We start from the raw sequence: 23,730 nt of genomic DNA, 5'->3' as shown, positions 1-23,730 counted from the left end.
CTTCTTTTAACAACTCCATAATCCCTTACGGGGTAGAGTCTGGGCAACTGAATGGAGCTGAGTGTTTACTGGCCGGATGCCCTTCCTGTTGCCAATGCGGAGTGTTATTCAGCAGATTATTCACTGAGTTATTCTCACTGTGCCCAGAGAGAGAAATATCTGCCTCTACCTGGGATCAAACTCACAGTCCTGATTGTGAGGCAAGAGCTCTACCTCTAGGCCACCGCTCAACCCCCAGCATTCAATGAGCCTCTAAATTCCAGTTGCATTTTTGGGGGAGAAGAGAAAATGCGATCATGGTCACAGTGTTCTAGAACAGGGGTCACCAACCTTTCGGACCTCAGGGACCACTAAATTCATAATTTTAAATCCTGCGGACCACTAATATGATCTGCCTAATGACCGGCTGGGTGGGTATGGCTAGGTGGTCATGTGACTGGTTGGGCATGGCCAACTTGATGTCACTCACATCGAGGGGCGCCTCGCCAGCCTCTACTCGCCCCTCCCCTCCCAGCCACTCCTCTCCTGCCCGCCTGGGCTCCTTAGGGCCCCAACAGGAAGCAGTTGTTGGAGCTAAGCAGCCACCATGAGAAAAGTTGGCAAAACAGCTGGCTCAGTTCAAATTGGATCTGGCCGAGAAGGAGGCTCAGCAGAAGCACCTCACTGAGGACTACGAACATAGGCTTTCCAAGCAGAGAGAAGACCTGTGGGAGTGCAAGGCCAGGTACTGCCAGGCTGCCAGGCTGCCAGGTACCAGGAGGCTGAAGCAGACCCCAAGTCGGAATTTCTTCCCCCCCCCTCCGACCCACACAAAAAGACCCCAAGGGGGGGAGACTGCAGGAATACAAATATTCATTGCATGTATCTGGCCCAGTGGCCGTAGTTTAAGGACCCCTGATTAAGTGCAATATAAAAAATGCAAATAATTTTTCTGAGGACCACCAAAATTTTCTCATGGACCACCAGTGGTCCACGGACCACCAGTTGGTGACCGCTGTTCTAGAAGCTACATGAATTTACAGTGAAGATATGTCAGCCTCTAATGCTGCTACCTCTATGCAATTCACATTTGTTCTTGAAAAAAGAAGCTTATCGTAAGGCAAACGGTGAAACTAAACCAAAGGAAGGCTTAAAATGGAAAGAGATCCAAGAATAGTGTTTTGTGATTTTATTGGTGTGAATCCTGCTTTTCCTTCTCCCCTCTTGTTTCTACCCCAGGTAAAGAATGGGGATGAAAAATGATTTAAAAAAACAAACAACAACCTTATTTGCATTGTACAAGTGCGTCTGGTACACATTTGTCTTGATCATTCAAACATGATAGCAATGTTCCAATATTTGAGGGGCTCCTACAAAGAAGAGGGAGGGTGTCAAAATATTTTCCAAAGCATCAAAAGGCAAGATGAGAAACAATGGATTGAAACTAATCAAGGAGAGAAGAATTAAGGAGAAACTTCCTAACAGTGAGGACAATTGACCAGTGGAACAGCTTGCCACCAGAAGTTGTGGGTGCTTCATCACTGGAGGCTTTCAAAAAGAGATTGGACAACCACTTGTCTGAAAGGGTCTCCTGCTTGAACAGGGGGTTGGAGTAGAAGACCTCCAAAGTCCCTTCCAATTCTATTATTCTATGTATCTATGTCTCAAATAATAATAAAAGTAATATGTACTCTGATCAAGCCACAATTCCTCTGTGTTATCCTTTCCAGATTGAAGATTTGACAAGATTGACAAGATTTTTGAAATACTTCTAGGGTAAATGCCCCAGACCAGCAGTAAACCAGGTATCCTGCCACGCTTAGTACAGTGAATGTGGAGATTTATTTACTTCCCACCTTTATTATTTTAATAAACAACTCAAGGTGGAAAACATATGTAGATACACTTCCTTCCGTCTATTTTCCCCACAACAACCCTGTGAGGTGGGTTGGGCTGAGAGAGAGTGACTGGCCCAAGGTCACCCAGCTGGCTTTCGTGGCTAAGGCAGCACTAGAACTCACAGTCTCCTGGTTTCTAGCATGGTGCCTTAACCACTAAACCAAGCTGGCTCTCTATACTTATTTATGTATGAATGAAGGAACGGCCTTGGAGAGAAAATGGATTGGGATGAATTGCTTGTTTTCTGGGCTACCTGTAGCAAATGAGCAAGTATTTCTGATCCCCAATTTTTCTTTTTTGCAAAAAGCAACAAAACAAGGAACACACGTCTTCAGATAATCCTGCCTCACCGTAACAGTCTGAGGTAATATCACACTCTTGTATGGAGAGATGTTGTTCTAGTATTCAAATCAAAAGACACTTGAGAGTCTCTTGTTTGATTCTCAGAGTTTTCTCTCAAAATTATTTTTTTCCTGAAAACCTGATCCTATCCCCATCTTGCTGGAGGGCATCAAAAAAGTCACAAGTGCTTCTAGTTCGATAGACTGGCAAATTTCTTGTCCAGTGGTAGGATCCTCCCGGTTTAATAACCGGTTCGGTGATCACATGCTTTGCGCACGTCCACACCTAACGCATGCTGTGCGCGCATGCACAGTTTGACAAAATCTTCACTTCCGTGTTTCTTCGGCGGAGTAACACAGCTGATTCATGCGGCAATCAGCTCTGCTGCGCGAATCAGCTGAGGAGATAAAGGTACCATGTTTTCCCGAAAATAAGCCCTTCCCCAAAAATAAGTCCTTCCCCGAAAATAAGCCCTCCCCTGAAAATAAGCCTACCCCAGAAAATAAGCCCTCCCTAAAAATATTTAAATGCATGTGCAACCGGTCTCTGCCATTTCCTCTGTTTAGGGTTAGGGAGACAGCTGGAAATCAGGTAAGATGGCAAGAAGATCCCCGTCTTGCTCCACGTGCCCCAAAATAATAAGACCTTCCTGAAAATAAGGCCAATCACTTATTTTGGGGTTTAAAAAAATATAAGACAGTGTCTTATTTTTGGGGAAACACGGTAGGAAAATAGCGCGGGCAGGTGGGCCCATCTGATCGTCGGAGCTACCGATTCACCCGAACCGGTCCGAACCGATAGAATCCCACCACTGCTCTAATCCCTCTGTGTCAAATTTGTGGGTCGCTTTATTTACTGGAAGGCAACTCAGTTGTGTCACTTCCTCCTAAACAAACAAAATGGAGAATTTGGGGATACCCAAAGCCAAAGGTGGATGCCCAGAATCTCTAGTGGTTCAACTCCCCCATCATGGTTAAACTGTAAACCAGAGCTCACAAACCATAATGACTGGAAGTCTTTATGAAGGATAGAAGCCAGCTGGAAATACATAAAAGGGGATTTCAGAAGAAAAACTTTTAGTAACTTTTTTAAGCCAACGTTTTCAAGTAACAGGATTGTATCACTTTAAACTACAGGTATGTGTCACATTCTTGATTGCTTCCCCCAAAGAATATTTTCACTGTAAGAAGGTTGCCAAGTTCATTTGTAAAGACTTTTTACATGAAGTACACAGCTGTAAGCTTCCAGATGCTGCTAAACCACCAGCAGCCCCCAGAATCTGGGACTTAAGTTCAGAAACATCTGGAAGGCAAAAGATACTTTACACACACCTCATGTCTAATGATAAGCATCCGCTTGGAATCTTAGTTTAAATTTAACTCATTTCCTCCTTCATACCTGATCTAATGTTAAAAGTTAAACCTGAGTCCATGTAAACATCTTATTGTAACTTGATAAAAATGTAAGAGTTTAATACTGTTTGCACGCAAAGCTATGAAGCTTCTGCTCTAGAAATAGGGAGAAAGAAAGGTCACCTTATTGAAAGTTCTGGTCTCTTAAAAATGGCTAGTCACTCTTAAATACACATTTTTTAAAAAAATAAAATCAAGATCATGAACATTTTTATCTAAATTGGCTTTCTGTTGCCATCCTGAGGTTGTGCTTCTAAGGAGAGAGGAAATATCGTATACACCGATCCAATCTGCCCTCCCAAAGTCAATTGATAATTTATAATATTGATTTTGATGTATAACTGGAGGCAGGGATCCTTGAGCTATTTCCAGCTTGGTTATGTAAAGAAACACACACACAAAAATATGCTTTCCGCTGGAACTCTTGGGTTATTTGGGTTTTCTGGCATTCCATTGGTGTTTTCTTTACTGGCGTCAAACTGGATTCTGGATCAAAGTTTACACATTTACTTTTCTTCCCACTCTGGTGAAAGTCAAAGCAATAATTGGAGCACAAAACTCAAATTAACTGAGGGGATCAATGGTAAGATTTTTTTTCCCCTGAATTTGTTCTCACAAACGTTGGGCTGGTCTCTTTTAAACCCAGTCCTGGGTAGCTGTTGCATTATTACAATATGAAAAATATAATCTACGCAACTAAAACATTTCCAAACTGGAGATCAAATGACGCTAAATACCAGAGTTGAAACCTAAAAAGAATAAATACCTCCAGTTCTCACAGTTACTGTGTTTCTGCCATAGGCTGGCTACTAGAAAATATGACTTTTGGATATATTTGATTACACGTAACTGTAATCCGTTTGCGGTCTTCTTTTTTGTCTGTTTGTTTTGTGTGGTAGTTTAGCCACAACAAAGGACTAAGGATCCAGTTCACTTGAGGCCTTCCACGCAGCATCTTAGAGCACCCAAATTTGCTACTAGCTTCCACCAGTCCTGCAGGGAAAAAGTTCTTCTGCTGCTGAAAAAAATAATAATAATCCATTCCTAGAAAAGTTACAGGCAGATGAATTGTTTTCACTGTGGGACGATAAATGCCAAGTTGAGGTCAGAGAACAAAGCTCAAGAGCTTTTGGACTCTCTCTCTCTCTCTCTCTCTCTCCTTCTTCTCCTTCTTCTTCCTCTTCCTTTTCCCTGGCTTGGCCAGCTACGTCAGCCATTTGTCAATGCATGTGTCATAGACGGTGCGGTTGGAGTGCCAGTTCGTGTGAGAGACATTGGCCATTTTGCAGAAAACAATGTCGCCACGAGCGTCCAGAGTCTTCAAGCCGAACGTGTCGAGGAGGTAGACCTGAGAAAGGAGCAACAAAAACCCAAAGTTCAAACTGGGTACACCTTCAAAGCCACTGAGCAGCACCAAAACACACATTTTTGAGGGTTGCAAAGTTAATAAAATCAGTGTTTTTCAATTTTAGCAACTTTAGGATGTGTGGAGTTCAACTCCCAGAATTCCCCAGCTGGCTGCTTAAAAAGAAAGCCTTCAGTAAAAGAAAGCCTTCTCACGAGTTCAATCAAACTTCTTGAACTCGCGAGAAGGTTTTCTTTTACAGCGTGTTTCCCTGGACACAACGGCGAGGAAAGCGACGGAGCTTGAAAGGTAAGACCTGCGTCCCGCTTCTTGTGCCCCCCACCTGCCACCCCCAAATTGCATCCCTAAAGGGGGTGGGTGAGGGGTGAAATGCTCCCGGTTCGGACCGGATCACCTGAACCGGTAGCGTTGGAGGCGGGTGGTTCGGAGAACCAATAGCAAAAATCCCTGCCCACCCCCCCCAATGGCCCAGCTGTGCCGCGCAATCATCAGAGGTTTTTTTTAAAAAAATTTTAAAAGCATTTTTTCTACAACCTCTTTGGCCGAAAAAATGCTTTTAAAAGTAAAAAAAAACGCCTCTGATGATCGTGCGGCTCAGCTGGGATCGTCAGAGGCTTTTAAAGCATTTTTTCTACAACCTCTTCGGCCGAAGAGGTTATAGAACAAATGTTTTTAAAAGGAAAAAAAGCCTCTGCCGATCAGGCAAGTCAGCTGGGATCGTCAGAGGCTTAAAAAAAGAAGAAAGCCTCTGCCGATCAGGCAAGTCAGCTGGGATCGTCAGAGGCTTTAAAAGCATTTTTTTACAACCTCTTCAGCTGAAGAGGTTGTAGAAAAAATGGTTTTAAAAGTAAAAAAAAAAAAGTTGGCCACGCCCACTCAGTCATATTTACCCAAGCCACGCCCACAGAACAGGTAGTAACAAATTTTATATTTCACCACTGGGGTGGGTGGCTAAGCAAGGGGCAGGAACCCCGCCATGCCCAGCGAGGGGAGGAAGAAGAGACGTTTCTCCCCCACCCCACCTGCCACCTGAGACAGTGGGGAAGAGAAGCAGCCAGGCTGCTGTTGCCATTGGGGTGGGGTGGGGCGGGGCGGGACGTGTTGAGCCGCTCGGATGGCGCAAAGAACAGGGAGGGGAGGGCATGTGTTCCCCCCCCTTTACACTCCCTCTGGCCTCGCCTCCTCAACTCATTTTGGTTGCGCGGCAAGTAACCAGAGGAAATGGCGGGACCGGCTGCGCATGCGTGTAAGTAGTTGGTGGGAGGGCTTATTTTGCGGGAATGGCTTATATTATCACATGCGCTGAAAAGTCCGATTGGGCTTATTATCTGGACATGTCTTTTTTTCAGGGAAACACGGTAGAACAGCTAAGACATGTCTCCTTACACTGATCTTTCAGGTCTTTTACTGTGACATTAAAGTTTAATGGAGTTGATTGCGTTTAAACCCATTATAGAGGTTTCATTTCTAATTGTTGATAAAGGTCCTTCTTTGGGCAAGGAAGGAAAAATTTGGGGGGATGTACCTGCACTAAAGGGAGGTGTGATGGCAAAAAGTTCAGAAACCACACAATAAACCAAAATATACTGCTCAAAAAAATAAAGGGAACACAAGCAGAAGACCTCCGAGATCTGAATGAATGAAATAGCCTTATTAAATACTTTGTTCTTTACATACAGTAGTTTATACACTACTCAAACAACTAAAGGGAACACAAAACTACTGTATGTAACAAACAAAGTATTTAATAAGGCTATTTCATTCATTCAGATCTCAGAGGTCTTCTGCTTGTGTTCCCTTTATTTTTTTGAGCACTGTATATTCTTCCTACCACATTTTTTCACCTCGCATTGTTAGCCTGTCCTTACTCACCGGCTGAGATGTCATATCCTTTACCGTCTCGTTAACATCGTAGAAGGCAAACATACTGTAAAAGAAACAAGACAGAACAATCCAGGTAGATTTATACAGTGTATCTAATAAATCTGGAAGATACTCCACACCTTCTTCTTTTTAAATATTTTAATTCCTTTTTCATCACTATTTTTATGACCGATGTAGAATTTTATGTTTATATGCATATATGTATCTACTGTCAGGGTTCCAAGTAATAAACCCATAGCAAACAGAACTCCAAAGCAGGAAAATTCCTCAAAGAACAATTTATTTGGATATATTGGCACAGACTGGTGAAAACCAACTCTAAATGTTCCCATGATTTTCACCTAATTAAAAGTAAATGTTTTCCAGTTTTCCCAAACAAACAATCACATGGTCCAATCAGGGTGTTGTCTGGTTGCTTGGTAACATCACTCCTCCTTTTTCAGCCACTGTTGGAATGTCCTTGGTTCCCAGGGGAAAGTATTTTGTTTTGGCTATAAACCCCCAGCTATCTCTATATCCCCCTCTCTAGCCCTCATCTCCATCGCCTCAAAGATGGCCTCAGTCAGGCCAGCTTCAGAGTTGACACCTACACTGTTCAAAGACCATAATAAAATGAACCCACTTACTAGAGGTACAGATGATGTATAAGTACAGAGTGAAAAAATAAAGACAAAGAGAACAAAGGATAGTTAAGATGAAGAAAAAGAGGAAATGCAAAGAATTGGAAATAAAAAGTTTTGGAAGTGGCTGAAGAGAAGTGAAAAACTCCTCCGCCCACCCACCCACCCGTGTCGTTACTTCCGGCTTTTAAAAGGTTAAAAAAAAGGCTCTGACGATCGCGCACCACAGCTGCGATTGTCAGAGCCTCTTTTTTTTATCTTTTAAAAGCATTTTTTTACAACCTATTCGCCTGAATAGGTTGTAAAAATTGCTTTAAAAAAGAAAAAAAGTTGGCCACGCCCACCCAGTCACATTACCCCCCCCACACACCAAGCCACGCCCACAGAACTGGTAGTAACAAATTTTACATTTCACCACTGGTTTCAAGTGGTGTTAAACAGCTTCTTGCTAAAACCTTTTAAGTGGCAATCAGCACTTGGCTTCTCTCAGTCCAGAATTGAATCTCTTGCTTGCCATGTTTGAAGCTCACCTGGATTCCCAGGGCATGATGACCCCGTCATCTGGGCCGCCGATCAGAATCAGCTTGCGGATACGCAAAAGGTTTCTCTTCCACGCTGCGAGAGGAGCAGAATTTCAGAAATGTGGTTGCTTTCCCCAGTTTCTCCTCTTTCCCTCTTCCTGCCCCCTCATCAGTCAACAAAAAAAAACCTTTCCCCGTGCCCTTCTTCTACGAAGATTTACAGAAAGTTTGGAATCCCAAAGGTGCTTTTTTAATTTATTTTTAATTTATTTATTTATTTATTTATTTATTTATTTATTTATTTATTTATTTATTTATTTATTTATTTATTATTAGATTTATATACCGCCCTACTCCTGAGGGACTCAGGGCGGTGAACAGCCAAGAGATAAAACACACAGAATTACAAAATTTAAAAACAGTATAAAAACCTAATTAAATAAATTTGGCCCAGAACAGATTAAAACACCCCTAAAAATTTTTTTTCAAGAGGCAACTGGGCTTTCTGGTTTTTCTGTGAAGACGTTTTGCTTCTCACTCAAGAAGCTTCTTCAGCTCTGACTGGAGGAAGAAGCTTCTTGGATGAGAGGCGAAACGCCTTCACAGAAAAACCAGAAAGCCCAGTTGCCTCTTGAAAAACGCACCTTTGGGACAACCATGACCGGGATGACCGAGAATCTCCATAGACAGAAATTTTGGAAATTTTCCTCCTATTTTTATAAAAGGCATAAGCAATAAAACAAGTTCTACTTATTTTATCTTCCCCTATTTGGCACTCTCAATTTCTTGTTGGGATTGCCTTTTCCTTTCCCAAAGGATTCTGGGAATTGTGGTCCCCACATTTCTGGAAATTCTGAGGTTTACAGGAGGAGTATTTTAAGCCTTTAAATTGTGAGTTGTTTGCAGCCAACAAAATTACCCATATAATTTTGGATTATGGATTATATAAATATAATCCATAAAAATAGGGGACAGAAAACATGCCTTCAGTTTCACAGAGATTTGAGGACACCTATAAAAGACATTATCATCATCATTTAATGATCCCATAATCCGTTGCAGGGTGGAGTCTAGGCAACTGAATGGAGCTAGCAGAGTGTTTTAATGGCCGGATGCTCTTCCTGTTGCCAGTGTAGAGTTTTGTTCAACATATATATTATCAGTGTGCCCAGAGAGAGAAATATCTGCCTCTACCTAGGATTGAACTCACAGCCTCCTGATTGTGAGGCAAGAGCTCCACCTCTAGGCCACCGCACCACTCCTATAAAAGATGTTATATCTCTTAAAAAGCAGACATAAAATACAGGTACTCCTCAATTTACAACCATTCATTTAGTGACCGTCTGAAATTACAATGTCACTGAAAAAGTGACTTGGGATCATTTTTCACACTTATGACTGTCGCAGCATCCCCATGGGTCATGTGATAAAATTTCGGATGCTTGACAACTGGTTTATATTTCTGACGGCTGCAGTATACTAGGATCATGGGATCACTTTTTGCGACCTTCCAATGAGCAAAGAGAATGAAAAGCCACGATTCACTTAACAACCATATTGTGGTTGTTCGAGTCACTTAATAACTGTGTTAAGAAAAGTCATAAAGTGAGCCAAAATTCATTTAATAATGGTCTCACTTAGCAACAGAAATTTTTGGCTCAATTTTGGTCATAAATTAAGGGCTACCTGTATGTTTACGGGAGACCTAAGTGGAAAAGGCACCTATTTTCTCTTTAAAATGACTAAAAAATGAGTCTGATTATTTCAGCTTCACCTACTCCAATGTCATCATAATATCACTGGCCCCGCCCCTCACATGGCCCCAGGTAGAGAGGAAGTTCCAGGCCAAAAATAGATTTTCCTGCTCTACCTGTAGACCAATGAAACAAACCATTCAACCTCCAGGAAATGTCTAGTAAAGTTGTCATGTCTGATGCATTTAATTATCTCCTTTTTCCCCTTCTGGCTTTGTTCCTTTTTTTACTTTTAAGATTTGTGATCTGGCAATTATTTTTATGAATTAATGCATTGGTTGGACTACTGTTTCCTGACCTTGGAACAACTTTAAGATGATGTGAACTCCTAAAATTCCCCAGCTACTGAAGGATTCTGGGAGTGGAAATTCTGGCTGGGGAATTCTGGGAGTCGAAGTCCACACATTGCCAAGATTAAAAAAACAAAACAACAACACTGGTTTAGGCAGTTAGCAGAAATGATTCAGAAGAATAAAATTATTTCATGCCATAAAAGCTATCCCCGAAGCAAGAATTTTGAATGGCATTTCATGACACAGCTGCCTGCAATTACTGCAGGTTCAAATCTTACCAGGCTCAAGGTTGACTCAGCCTTCCATCCTTTCTAAGGTAGGTGAAATGAGGACCCAGTTTGTGCGGGCAATAAGCTGACTTTGTATAAATATACAAAAGTATGAAGGCTATTGCTTAACGCATTGTAAGCCGCCCTGAGTCTCCGGAGAAGGGCGGCATATAAATCAAAATTAAAATAAAAAAATAAAATAAAATGAATTATCCCAAAGGCTGGAAGTTTGACAAGCTTGAACTTTAACTCATGAAATGCCATTCAACTGATCATTCAGCTGATCTGGCTTGGCCAGGCCTCCATGAAAGGCTCAGGCAAGGGGGAAAAAAAAAAAATAAGCAACGATTTTTCCAGTCACCTTGCATTCTCTATATTAGGAAATGTTTTGCTTGCAAATTTAGTCATGTGTACTCCTGCTTCTAAACTACTGCTGGAGGCACAGAGGCAGCTCTATCTGTAAGGCAGAGTTTGGACAGGCTCCTAAAAATAATCCCTTTTGGCAGGGATACATTGGAGCTTCGGTTTGCTCTGGGGGTTTGAACAGAGAATCGCAGAGCTGGAGAGAGCTATTTTGGGTACTGAATCTTCTCGGTGCAGGAATTGAACTAAAGCATCCTGAACTAATGGCTGCCTAGCCACTACAGGTACTCTCTGACAACAATAGAGCCTGGAATTTTTCAGTCGTAAATTGTGAGGATTATAAATTGAGATACCACGTGACTGGACTTGTTTTTAACGATAATTTTTTACGACAGTTGTAAAGTGAATCGTATGGTTGTTAAGCAAATCTATTCTTCTCGTTTTTGCCAGAAAAGAGTCACTCTGAGAGCGAGATGGACGATACCTTGATTTGATTAAATCAATTTAAAAATGTACCAAAGTGCAGTCATCTGTCTACGGGATGCTACAACAATCGTAAATGTGAGCTGGTTGCCTGTGCTTGTGTGGTCACGTGACCATGGGGGGGAGGGGAGGGGTGGTAGTCATAACTTCATAAGTTATGGGTCATAAGTAGTTTTTTAAAAAATCTGTCATAACCTTTAAGTGATTGTTAAATGACGAGTCATAAGTCAAGAACAATCTATATCTGTAATGGCGAACCCATGGCACGTGTGCCACAGGTGGCACGCGGAGCCATATCGGTGGGCACGTGAGCATTGCCCTAGCTCAGCTCTGGTGTGCGCATCTGATTTTCAGGCCTTCAGGGCCCACTGGAAGTCGGCAAATGGGCCGTTTCCGGCCTCCAGAAGCTTTCTTGGAGCCTGGGGAGGGCGAAAAACAGGCCCCGGGAAGAACTAACATCAGTTCATAGTTTAACAGCAAATTCTGGTACAAGAATTAAGGCAACTAAGATAATAACGGTAGTCCTCTACTTACAGCAATTCATTTACTGAATGTTCAAAGTTACAACAGCACTGAACAAAGTGACTTATTCACTCTTATGACCTTTGCAGCATCCCCATGGTCACGTGATCGAAATTCAGATGCTCGGCAGCTGACACATATTTATGACGATTGCAATGTCCCACAGTCGCGTGATCAATTTTTGTGACCTTCTGACAAGCTAAGTTAATGGGCAAGCTGGATTCACCACACAACTGTGTTACTAACTTTAACAACTGCAGTGATCCACTTAACAGGTATGGCAAGAAAGGTCATATAAAATGGGGCAAAATTGACCTAACAACTGTCTCGCTCAGCATTGGAAATTTTGAGCTCAACTGTGGTCGTAAGTCGAGGACTATCTGTATTTTGAATTAACCACAAAGCAGGAATATGTGGTGTTTGCTACTCCACCATTCTCCCTTATGTACTGGAATTGAAGGATGTTAAAAAAACATTTACCACTTGCATTGGGGTGGAATCTCTCATCATTCAACACGGCCAAGAAATTGCTATTGTTGAGGTAAAGATCTCGATGGTGTGGGTCTGAAAATGCAAAAGACACAGGGGAGGCAGGGGAAGAGAGAAAAATAAAGAGAGTACTCTTGTTTTGTTTCTGTATCTAAAGTATATCAATTAAATCACTAAATCAACCTTGAGATTTAGAGCAATGTATGAACCTAGCCTAAATTTGTCTGCCCTCCTACAGTTTAGATATGAAAGCAGATCTGAACCAATTTTTAATACTGAAAACGAGCAATTAAAAATGCTAATTTAACACTTTTGGCATCGATAATACTATTTTTGGCTCGGTAAGCAATGCCTCATACAGCCCCCACACTGGAAAACAGAAAATGTGGATAAATATTGGCCTATTAAGGAATTATATGGAAGCTGAGGCCAGATCAAACATCCCATTGAGACATTATTTAGTTTTGGCTAAGTCTATAGCATGAGTTCAGTGACTATAATTTGAAAACCACAGCTTATGGTTTAGTGAGTTGTATTCACCCAACCCAATTACATTTGGCCATCCAACTTGGCTTAAGACAAGAACCAGGCCAAAAGATGAGTTCACCAATTGCATGATTAACCACAATGCAATTTCTTTGGTTATCGCTTAGCGCTATTAGCTGAGCTACTGGAACTTCGTCAAACCACAATTAAAACAAACCATGGCCTCACACAATATATGAATTCAGCAATATAGGTGAAAACATTCTGGAGAGAGAGAAGTTCCCTGAGGATCGGATGCAGCACGAGTCTGAAAGCTCGGAAGACAAAACCTCTAGTCCTGGCGACCGACCCAGATTTGATCTTGCAACATTATGCTGAGACACGTATATTTGCCTTCGTTCATAGGTGAAAACAGTTAAACCCTCCAAAGCCCCCCCATGAAATGCAGAATAACTGCTGAAGTCACAAAGCAGACTGAATTTTACCATTCCAGTAGTTACAGATGGAAATATCTTGACCCAGCTGTGTGTAGCAGAGGCGGTAGAGGTTGCTTTTCATGTAGTGTGGAAAGAGCCACTTCAAGTACTTGGTGTCTGAATTGAAAAAGAAATGTAGAGGATGCCAATGAACAGTTTCCCCACCACTGTTTTAAGTTCAGGATCTTCTATCCCAGGGCTCTGCAACCTTAAACACTCAAAGAGCCATTTGGACCCATTTCCCACAGAAAAGAAAACACCAGGAGTCACAAAACCTGACTATTTCTTGAGCAGCCACAAAACTAGCATATGTAGTTGAATTAAACATTCTGTTTTTCTTTTGAAACTTTTCTTCGCTTGGATTTATCCATGGTTGGCCTACGAGGGGTTGAAAAGCTCAATAAATCGCGTGCTGGCGAGTGTCGCACATTGGCGGTTGTGACGCATATTTTGAGTGACAGGGAGCCATAGCAGAAGAGTGAAAGAGCCACATGCGACTCCAGAGCCACAGGTTGCTGACTCCTGTTCTATCCTTTTGTAACCCAATCTATTGTTTCCAGACAGGATGGCCCTGTATGCCTTTGGGAAGGCTAAAGCATACAAGGCAACTAACTGGGGTAGCCATCCCTAATCTTAGCTCCTTTTCAAAGTAAATAAGCGATATGCATCCCAGCTAATTTGGGAGCTGAAATCCACCTATTTGGAGGTGGCTCCAGTTGGAAAAGCTAGGAGATGGGGCTGTCAAAATTCCAGAGATTTCCATCTTAGCAATGCAAATATAAATATAAATAAATGTATATGGGTAAATACAGGTAGTCCTCGACTTACAACAGTTCATTTAGTGACCAATGTTACAAAGGCGCTGAAAAAAGTGACTTATGGCCATTTTTCACACTTACAACCATTGCAGCATCCCTGTGATCAAATGATCAAAATTGTTGGCAGATTCTTGGCAACTGACTCATATTTATGACGGTTGCAGTGTCCCGGGGTCAAGTGATCCCCTTTTGAGACCTTCTGACAAGCAGAGTCAATGGGGAAACCTGATTCACTTAACAGCTGTGTAACTAACTTAACAACTGCAGTGATTGACTTAACAACTGTGGCTCGAAAGGTCGTAAAATGGGGCAAAAGGCACTTAACAAATGTCTCGCTTCACAACATGAATTTCGGGCTTAACTGTGGTCATATGTTGAGGACTATCTGTATAAATCTATGTTTAAATATAATAGAAGCCAATGCATAAATGGAGGAGCAGAAATGAAACATCTGGATTGGTGAGGCATGAACGGTAAACCAAACAGGACAAGGGATAAGATACTGAAAATGAAATATTACACTTTGTTGTCATAGAAATGACTAGTATCTATCAGAAATGTAAAGCAAAAAGTTGAGTTTCTAACTAGACTTTGTATTCTACTGCACCAAAAAGAGTTGTAAGTCAATTCTTTTTTCCTTACATTCCAGACTTGCGTCCCAAAGTCCCACACAAATGTCATCAGAACATCCCTTATCCTTGTTTCAGGGGTGGGCTCCTGGGGGTTCGGGCGATCCTCTAGCTAAGGATCACTGAGGCTCGGCGAACCCCCAAATGCCACCCCTGGCTGGCCATGCCCACCCCACCCCTCCCAGGAGTCTCCACGTGGCCCGTTCATCATTCCAAGTAAGTGCAGGGTCTGGGAGGGCAAAAAATGGGCCTACCAGAGGTTACAGAAGTCCGGAAATGGACCTGTTTCCGGCCTCTGGAGGGCCTCCGGACTCTGGGGGAAGCTGTTTTTGCCCTCCCGGAGGCTTGAAGAAAGCCTACAGAGCCTGGGGAGGGGCAGCGAACTCATTGCTAAAGGATCTGAAGCCCACCCCTGCCTTGTTTCATTACTTACCCCCATATTGCCCCATTTGCGGGGAGGAGAGAGAGATGAATGTGTCCACATTGTGGTCGGGCATCGTAGAAAGCAGAGCACGACAAATGAGTCCTCCTGTAGGACAGAGTGAAAATTGTCAGGGAATTGCACAGCCGGTATCCAAATGGAGTCAGAGACGCTGACACGGGCTTGTAGTTTTAGATAAATAGCAATAACACATAGACTTATATACCGCTTCACAATGCTTTTACAGCCCACTCTAAGCGGTTTACAGAGTCAGCACATTGGCCCAGGGGTGGGTTCTAAAATTTTTTACTACTGGTTCTGTGGGCGTGGCTTATTTTGTGGGCATGGCTTGATGGTCATGTGACAATTCTTTAGTATTTAGCAGAGGTACTGGTCTACCAGGCTTTTAATTGCTTGCGGAACTGTACCGGTCTACTCATTTATTTTTGCAGGCACTGGTCTACCCATTTATTTTTGCAGGCACTTGTCTACTCATGTATTTTTGCAGGCACTGGTCTACCCATTTATTTTTGCAGGCACTGGTCTACTCATGTATTTTTGCAGGCACTGGTCTACTCATGTATTTTTGCAGGCACTGGTCTACTCATGTATTTTTGCAGGCACTGGTCTACCCATTTATTTTTGCAGGCACCGGTCTACCCATTTATTTTTGCAGGCACCGGTCTACCCATTTATTTTTGCAGGCATCGGTCTACTCATTTGTCTTTGGAGGCACCAGTCTACCACCAAACTGCCTTTTACCACTGATCAGCTGTAGGACGGCCCTTTGAAGCCCCGCAGCAAGAGTTTAAACAGTTTTTTTTCTTATAGCCCATCAGCTAGGTCTCAGGAGACAGCAATAGATTGGGGGTGGGGCCAAATAAAAGGTAAGAACATGGGGGGGTGGGGGGTGGGGGGGCAGAAGCGGTTCGGTGACGTCATATTGTCACTGCTACCGGCTTGGCGGAACCGGGCTGAACCAGGAGGAACCCACCACTGCATTGGCCCCAATAATCTGGATCCTCAGAGGGATGGAAGGCTGAGTCAACCTTAAGCAGGTCAGGATCGAACTGCTGGCAGTCGGCAGAATTAGCCTTCAATGTTGCATTCTAATCTCTGCGCCATCGCGGCTCTTGCATATGGCATTATGATGTACATTTTGACATCATACTTAGGAACAACCGCCAATGGCTGTAAACTATGGGAATACTGCATTCTAACCACAGCACCACCACAGCTCTGATGTTAAATAAATATATTTAAGGGGTCCTTGGTACTCTCTGAACTTGCTTGTTTTCTTACAGACGTTTCATTACCCTAACTAGGTAACCTCATCAGTGCTAGTAGGAAGTGCTGTTTGCTGTCAGTTTATATTCTGATGACTTGCCTGTCTGTGTAGGTGGGTCTTAGAAATTCTCTGGTTGGGCTGTTTACCGATGGCTCTTTGGCAGTTCTTTGATTGGGGTATTGTTTACTTGATTGTTGGTCTGAAGTTAACCTTGGAGTCAATCTATGCTGATCTGGGTGCAGATTACTGGTGGAGAAATGCTGGAGTCTTTTTGTTCTCTTTTGGGCTGCTTAATTGCCTCTTTTGCATTGTCTGTAGATGCTGTTAATGTCTATGTGTCTATTGATGGCTGATTTGTCAGAGTGCCAGCCTTCTAGAAATTCCCTGACATTTTTGGACATGGCTTAGTCTAGATGGTCACGTTTTCCCAATTGAAACTATGGTCGAATCCGTCTATGTGTTGTGAAATTAAAGAATTTTCGTCACGTCTTCTTCTGGCTGCTAGTTGGTGTTCATAGATATTTTTCTGCCAATGTAGATGCCATTTAACATCTATATTTATAGAGTATAAGATAGTCAGGCACAACAGTACATCATGAGGTAAATCACAGCATACAGGGCACAGAGAAAAAAAGTCAGGGAAAATGGGGGAAACTCAGAGCCTTGGTAGTACAGTGGTCTAAGGCACCCTGTTATTATGCTGGTTATTAAGACCAGCTGCCTGCAATTACTGCAGGTTCGAATCTCGCCAAGGCTCAAGGTTGACTCAGCCTTCCATCCTTTCTAAGGTAGGTAAATTGAGGACCCAGTTGTGGGGGCAATAAGCTGACTTTGTATAAATATACAAAAGGATGAAGGCTATTGCTGAGCACATTGTAAGCCGCCCTGAGTCTCCAGAGAAGGGCGGCATATAAATCAAATTAAAAAAAAACAACAAAAACCTCCCCCCTCCACAGCAGAGGTGGGTTTCAGCAGGTTCTGACCAGTTCTGGAGAACCGGTAGCGGACATTTTGAGTAGTTCAGAGAACCGGTAGTAAAAATTCTGACTGGCCTCGCCCCCATCTATTCTCTGCCTCCCGAATCCCAGCTGATCGGGAAGAAATGGGGATTTTGCAGCAACCTTCCCCTGGAGTGGGGAGGGAATGGAGATTTTGCAGTATCCTTCCCCTGCCACACCCACCAAGCCACGCCTACCAAGCCATGCCACACCCACCAAGCTACACCCACAGAACCGGTAGTAAAAATTTTTGAAACCCACCACTGCTCCACACCCCACAGCAACCAATCACAGCGCAGATTGACTCACGCGGGAGCCGGCGCTCTTCAATCAATCACAACTGTGTGTTGTGGCTCACTGCACAATCCCACTGCTCCAGCCAGTGGCGGATTAAGGCTCACTGGTGCCCTAAGAACTGACAAATCTTGGTGCCCCCCCCCTCCTTTGTACATACTGTACGAATCTTCATTGGGTTTTTTTTTTCTTTCTCGATTTTGTGGTGCCCCCTTTGGGCCTAGTGCCCTAAGCCAGGGGTAGGCAAATATGGCCCCTTTATGACCTGTGGACTTCAACTCCCAGAATTCCTGAGCCAGCTTGGCTATCTCAGGAATTCTGGGAGTTGAAGTCCACAGGTTGTAAAAGGGCCACAGTTGCCCACCCCTGCCCTAAGCACGTGCTTAGTCTGCTTAATGGTTAATACACCACTGGCTCCAGCTACTAAATTTAAAGATCTTAACAGAAAAGAATCAAGTTTTAGAAAAGGGGCAACAGCTCCCTTCTTCTCCCAACCTTTGTCTCTAAATGGTCACCCAAATAAAAAAATGGTCTTCTGCCTTAACTTTTGGGGCCTTCCATAAAAAAACACCTTTCACAATATATAGAAGATTTGAAGATTAGAAGTGAGGCCTTTGGAGTACAGTAGTCCTCAACTTCCAACCGCCTGTTTAGCAACTGTTTGAACTTATAATGCCACTGAAAAAAAAGGGGATTTACAGCTGGTCCTCACACTTATGACCATTGTAGCAGCCCCATCCAAATTTGGGGGCTTAGCAGCTGGTATGCAGCCTTCCAAAGTCATGTGATCATGAAGTTACGACCTTCCCAGCCGCCTTCAGGCAAGCAAAGTCAATGGGAGAAGTCGGATCTGCTTAATGACCAAGTGATTCACTTAAAAGCTGTTTAACAACCATAGCAAAAAACTGTCGGAAAATCAGGCGCGACACACACTTTGCTTAGCAATGGAAATTCTAATCCCAATTGCACCTGGAAGTCAGATAGTCCTCAGTTTACGACCACAATCAAGCCCAACATTTCTGTTGCTAAAGTGGGACATTTGTTAAGTGAGTTTTGCCCCATTTTACGACCTTTCTTCCCACAGTTGTTAAGCGAATCACTGCAGTCGATAAATTAGTAACCCGGTTGTTAAGTGAATTCTGGCTTCCCCCTTGACTTTGCTTGTCAGAAGGTCGCAAAAGGGGATTGCGTGATCTTGGGACACAGCAAAGGTCACAAGTATGAACCAGTTGCCCATGGTTCACTGGGCAACTGTGAACTGTGATCTGAACACCAGATCACATGACCATGGGGATCCTACAAAGGCCGTAACCGTGAAATCGGTCACAGGTCACTTTTTTCAGTGCCGTTGTAACGGGTCACTGAATGAACTGCTGTAAATCAAGGACTACTTGTACCTGTATTTCTCCTCAGATTTAGAAACATCTGTGAGTTTCCATGACAAAGTGGCATCAAAGTTTATGACAAACATTACAAATATTTGCATACGCAACAAACTTCCTAAATGCAAACTAACAGAATGAGCCTTGCCCTGGATTGGCCCTTGATGAGCAAGCGGAGGCAGAAGTTGACCAGCCCTTTTCACATTTTCCCACAGAGTCGCTGAGCTAACATTGCTTTAGGCCACTGTTTCTCAACCTTAGCAGCCTGAAGAATGTGTGAACTTCAACTCCCAGGTCAAAGAAGGGAGGCTTAAAGATGACTGGGTGGTGTCCATACAGTCCAATCATCTTTTTCTTGAATACATGTTTATCTAGGCCCTGAGTTGCAAGCCAGGATGTTATGAAAATCGCTTTTTGCTTTAGGCCTCCAGCTCAAAATATGGAGAAGATATGGTGAAGTGAATACACAAAGAGGAAGGGTTTGAATCTATAGGGGAACTATTATTATGGCAGCTCTGTTTAGAATAGAACAGAGTAGAGTAGAGTAGAGTAGAGTAGAGTAGAGTAGAGTAGAGTAGAGTAGAATAGAATAGAATAGAATAGAATAGAATAGAATAGAATAGAATAGAATAGAATAGAATAGAATAGAATAGAATAGAATAACAGAGTTGGAAGGGACCTCAGAGGTCTTCTAGTCCAACCCCGTTTAGGCAGAAACCCTACACCACTTCAGACAAATGGCTATCCAATATCTTCTTTAAAACTTCCAGTGTTGGAGCATTCGCAACTTCTGGAGGCAAATTGTTCCACTGATTCATTGTTCTAACTCTCAGGAAATTTATCCTTATTCTAAGTTGCTTCTTTTCTTGATTAGTTTCCACCCATTGCTTCTTGTCCTGCCTTCAGGTGCTTTGGAGAATAGCTTGACTCCCTCTTCTTTGTGGCAGCCTCTGAGATATTGGAACACTGCTCTCATGTCTCCCCTAGTCCTTCTTTTCATTAAACTAGACATACCCAGTTCCTGCAACCGTTCTTCATATGTTTTAGCCTCCAGTCCTCTAATCATCTTTGTTGCTCTTCTCTGCACTCTTTCTAGAGGCTTAACATCTTTTTTACATCATAGCAACGAAAACTGGATGCAGTATTCCAAGTGCGGCCTTACTAAAGAATTATAAAGTGGTATTAACACTTCACGTGATCTTGATTCTATCCCTCTGTTTATGCAGCCTTGAACTGTGTTGGCTTTTTTGGCAGCTGCTGCACACTGCTGGCTCATATTTAAATGGTTGTCCACTAGGACTCCAAGATCCCTCTCATAGTTACTACTATTGAGCAAGATGCCACATATACTGTACCTGCGCATTTTGTTTTTCTTTCCTAAATGTAGAACCTTACTTTTTTCACTACTGAATTTGATTTTGTTAGATAGCGCCCAATGTTCAAGTCTGTCAAGATCCTTCTGCATCTTAAGCCTATCTGCCGGAGTGTTGGCTATTCCTGCCAGCTTGGTGTCATCTGCAAATTTGATGAGTTCCCCATCTATCCCCTTGTCCAAGCCATTGATGAAGATGTTGAAGAGTACTGGGCCTAAAACAGAGCCTTGGGGTATTCCACTGCATACTTCCCTCCATGTAGATGCAGTTCCATTGAGGACTACATGTTGAGTGCGGTTGGTCAGCCAGTTATGAATCCATCTGGTGGTGATGCTGCCTAACCCACATTTTTCTACTTTATCTAGTAGTAGGTTATGGTCTATCAAATGACTTATTGAAATCCAAGTAAATTATATTGACAGTATTCCTCTGTTCCACTAATTTTGTCACATATGGTTTAGTGTAGGCCAGGGTCGGCAACCTTAAACACTCAAAGGGCCACAAAGGTTCTAACCAGAAGCCCCCATTCAATTCTGGAGCCTGACCGGAAGTCCGGTTCCCCCATCATAGTCTCCTCCTAGCGTGGCACCCTTTTTCCTCCGCCTGTCCTAACCAAAAGCCCTATCAATTGTGGAGACGACCAGCAACAGGGAGCCGCAGCAGAGGGATGAAAGAGACACATGCGGCTCCAGATACGCAGGTTGCTGACCTCTGGCACTTATGATTTAGTGTAGGCAACGAATATGTTGTTGTTCAGCTTAAACAGTGCCACTCAAACCTAAACCTCTCTCTCTCCAGACCTGTGATGGCGAACCTATGACACTTGTGTCAAAGTTGACATGCTACAACATTTTGGGTGATGCATCAGTGTTCACCGATACCCGACAACAGCTATTCTCAAGAGCATCCGCTGATTTTGCGTGATTTTTGGAGGTTGCAGAGACAATGCAAGAATGGATTATTGTTATTGTCATGTGAGAATGGGGCACATGGTTTTTGGAGGCCACGAAAAAGCGTTTTTAGAAACTACTACAAGAATGAAGGCCCTGTGTGACTCAAATTTTCCTTGGATGGGCCACAGGGGCCCATCAAGAGAAAGGGAACACCTCCAGAAGCTAAGTGGTACATGGCAGGAGAGACAATCAGACTGTTCCCCATTAGTTGTGAGGTGGCTTTTTTGAGTGGCATCGGTTGCACTAAGGCTGAAGTCAAGGCTTGGTGCTCTACTCAGGTTTAGGTCCAGCACTGTCATTGAGTCCAGGGTGGCCGAGATGGGAGGGCAATAAGCTAGAGAATTGTTTCTCTTTTGCTTTGTGTGTGTGTGTGTGTGTGTTTGTAAGAGAGAGGGGGGAAGGGAGGGAGATTATCTATCTCTAACTCTATATACATATCTCTCTCTCTCTCTCTCTCTCTCTCTCTCTCTCTATTTTCTATCTCTATCTATATACATATATCTCTATATATCTCTATATACATATATCTCTATATATCTCTATATACATATATCTCTATATATCTCTATATACATATATCTCTATCTCTATCTCTTCTATCTATCTATCCATCTAGCTAGCTAGCTAGCCATACATGCTGGACCATTAGCCATTCAATCCCATTTTAAGCTGCCTTTCCTATGGGAACTTTTTTGGGGGTCAGTGTTTTTGTGGTGCTGGAGCCCTCTGTCTTATAAGTATCAACTATTATTATTATTTTTATTATTTATTTGTTAGTCATATTTCTATGCCGCCCACTCTCCGAGAACTCTGGGCGGCTTACACCAAAGACAGTATACTAAATAGCATATTGCCCCCTAACAATCTGGGTCCTCATTTTACCCACCTCAGAAGGATGGAAGGCTGAGTTAACCTCGAGCCGGTGAGATTTGATCCGCTGATCTGCTGAACTAGCAGTCAGCTGAAGTAGCTGCAGTACTGCACTCTAACCACTGTGCCACCTCAGCTCATACCAACTACACCAAACACGACTGTTACTGTGTTTCCCTGAAAATAAGACCCTGTCTTATATTTTTTTGAACCCTGAAATAAGTGCTTGGCCTTATTGCCATGTGCTCAAAAGCCTGATTGGGCTTATTATCACGGGATGTCTTATTTTGGGGAAAACAGGGTATGTGGGCAAGTGTGTGACTGCAAGATGACATATAAATGTAATAAATAAATAAGTACAATAAAATTTGAGGACAAATAGCCAAAAAAATCATCCAAGTTCCCCAGATCATTCTTGATAATTCCCTACCTCTATTTCTGAACAGAGGTAAGATAAGAGAGCCAAACATTAAAAATAACTGTTGAGATTATATCAAGGCAGGCTGGCAGATAATGCTTCTCCTGGATTGGCCTTTGAGGAACAACAGAAGGCATGAGAACCTCAGCACAACTTTTAATTTTAATTTAATGTTAGTCTCTCAGCTAACATTGCTTTAGGCCAGTGTTTCTCAACCTCAGCAGCTTTACCATGGGTGAACTTCAACTCCCAGAATTCCTCAGCCAGCATGATTGCAGGCTCCATTGTAGTTGTAGGTGACTCAGTTAGCCCCTTCCAATATGGAGACAGACCTTTCTTTGGCCATACCAAGAGCCCCCCGTACCTTGTGAGTAGCAGTAAAGGTGGACCCCGTCGACAGCATTCTGCATAATGGGGTAAATCGCTTGTCGGAACCCCTCCACTTGCATCCATAGAGATTTCAAGCTTTCCGTTCGGTCGAACAAATCCACAACTGAAACGTTGGTTCCTGGATGAGTCTGTAGGAATTTGACAGGGGTGAAGAGCACAAGACATTTTCAATTCTTCATCACATTCTTTGGATGTTGGGAAAAATCTAGGCTGAAGCCGAACCTAAGCTGAACCTCAAGGAAGAAGACTGAAGCATAAATGCTGGAACATAAATGTAACGATGCTGTAAAATAAATCTCATACGTGAACTACCAAGTTACACAGAGTCTTTTTTCCTCTCAGTAAAGTAGCAACACACAGCTTTCAACAATGAGGAAGGATGAGGGAAGTATCAAAGATTTACAAAGAGGAAACTTAAGCCCTGCACTACTCCAATCTCTGTCTCTTCCTTCTAGATACTAATATCATAAACATAAAGATACATCTGTTACTTAGTTCCAACTTATTCCTTATCTCCATCAGGGAAGATCTGATGGTCCAGTTTCTCTTAAATATTTTTGTCCCAAACCAATGTTGCCCAAAGTCTAGTCCAGTGGTGGTTTCAAAATTTTTTAGTACCGGTTCTGGGGTTGTGGCATGGTTGACATGGCATGGCATGACTTGGTGGGCGTGGCTTGGTGGGTGTAGCAGGGGAAGGATACTGTAAAATCTCCATTCCCACCCCACTCCAGGGGAAGG

The 23,730-nt window shown here is 42.9% G+C and overlaps 1 protein-coding gene across 2 annotated transcripts in view; it reads right to left on the bottom strand.

The window, feature by feature from the left end:
- Nucleotides 1-1,194: 1,194 nt before the first annotated feature.
- Nucleotides 1,195-23,730, bottom strand: part of PPT2 (palmitoyl-protein thioesterase 2) — a 90,330-nt gene continuing 67,794 nt past the window's right edge. For both annotated transcript variants that reach the window (XM_070936628.1, XM_070936627.1), the window contains exons 4-10: nucleotides 22,967-23,120; nucleotides 15,039-15,134; nucleotides 13,168-13,275; nucleotides 12,188-12,271; nucleotides 8,033-8,117; nucleotides 6,871-6,925; nucleotides 1,195-4,980 (exon numbers count right to left, since the gene is read on the bottom strand). In XM_070936628.1, the coding sequence (XP_070792729.1) occupies nucleotides 4,837-4,980; nucleotides 6,871-6,925; nucleotides 8,033-8,117; nucleotides 12,188-12,271; nucleotides 13,168-13,275; nucleotides 15,039-15,134; nucleotides 22,967-23,120 (726 nt within the window). In that variant the 3' untranslated portion in view covers nucleotides 1,195-4,836. The remainder of the gene's footprint in view (nucleotides 4,981-6,870; nucleotides 6,926-8,032; nucleotides 8,118-12,187; nucleotides 12,272-13,167; nucleotides 13,276-15,038; nucleotides 15,135-22,966; nucleotides 23,121-23,730) is intronic.

Source organism: Pituophis catenifer, unplaced genomic scaffold (genome assembly GCF_029215685.1).
Source record: "Pituophis catenifer annectens isolate HBS135680 unplaced genomic scaffold, rPitCat1.0.hap2 SCAF_2, whole genome shotgun sequence".
NCBI classification, from domain to species: Eukaryota; Metazoa; Chordata; class Lepidosauria; order Squamata; family Colubridae; genus Pituophis; species Pituophis catenifer.
This window is presented reverse-complemented; position numbering and strand designations above follow the sequence as displayed.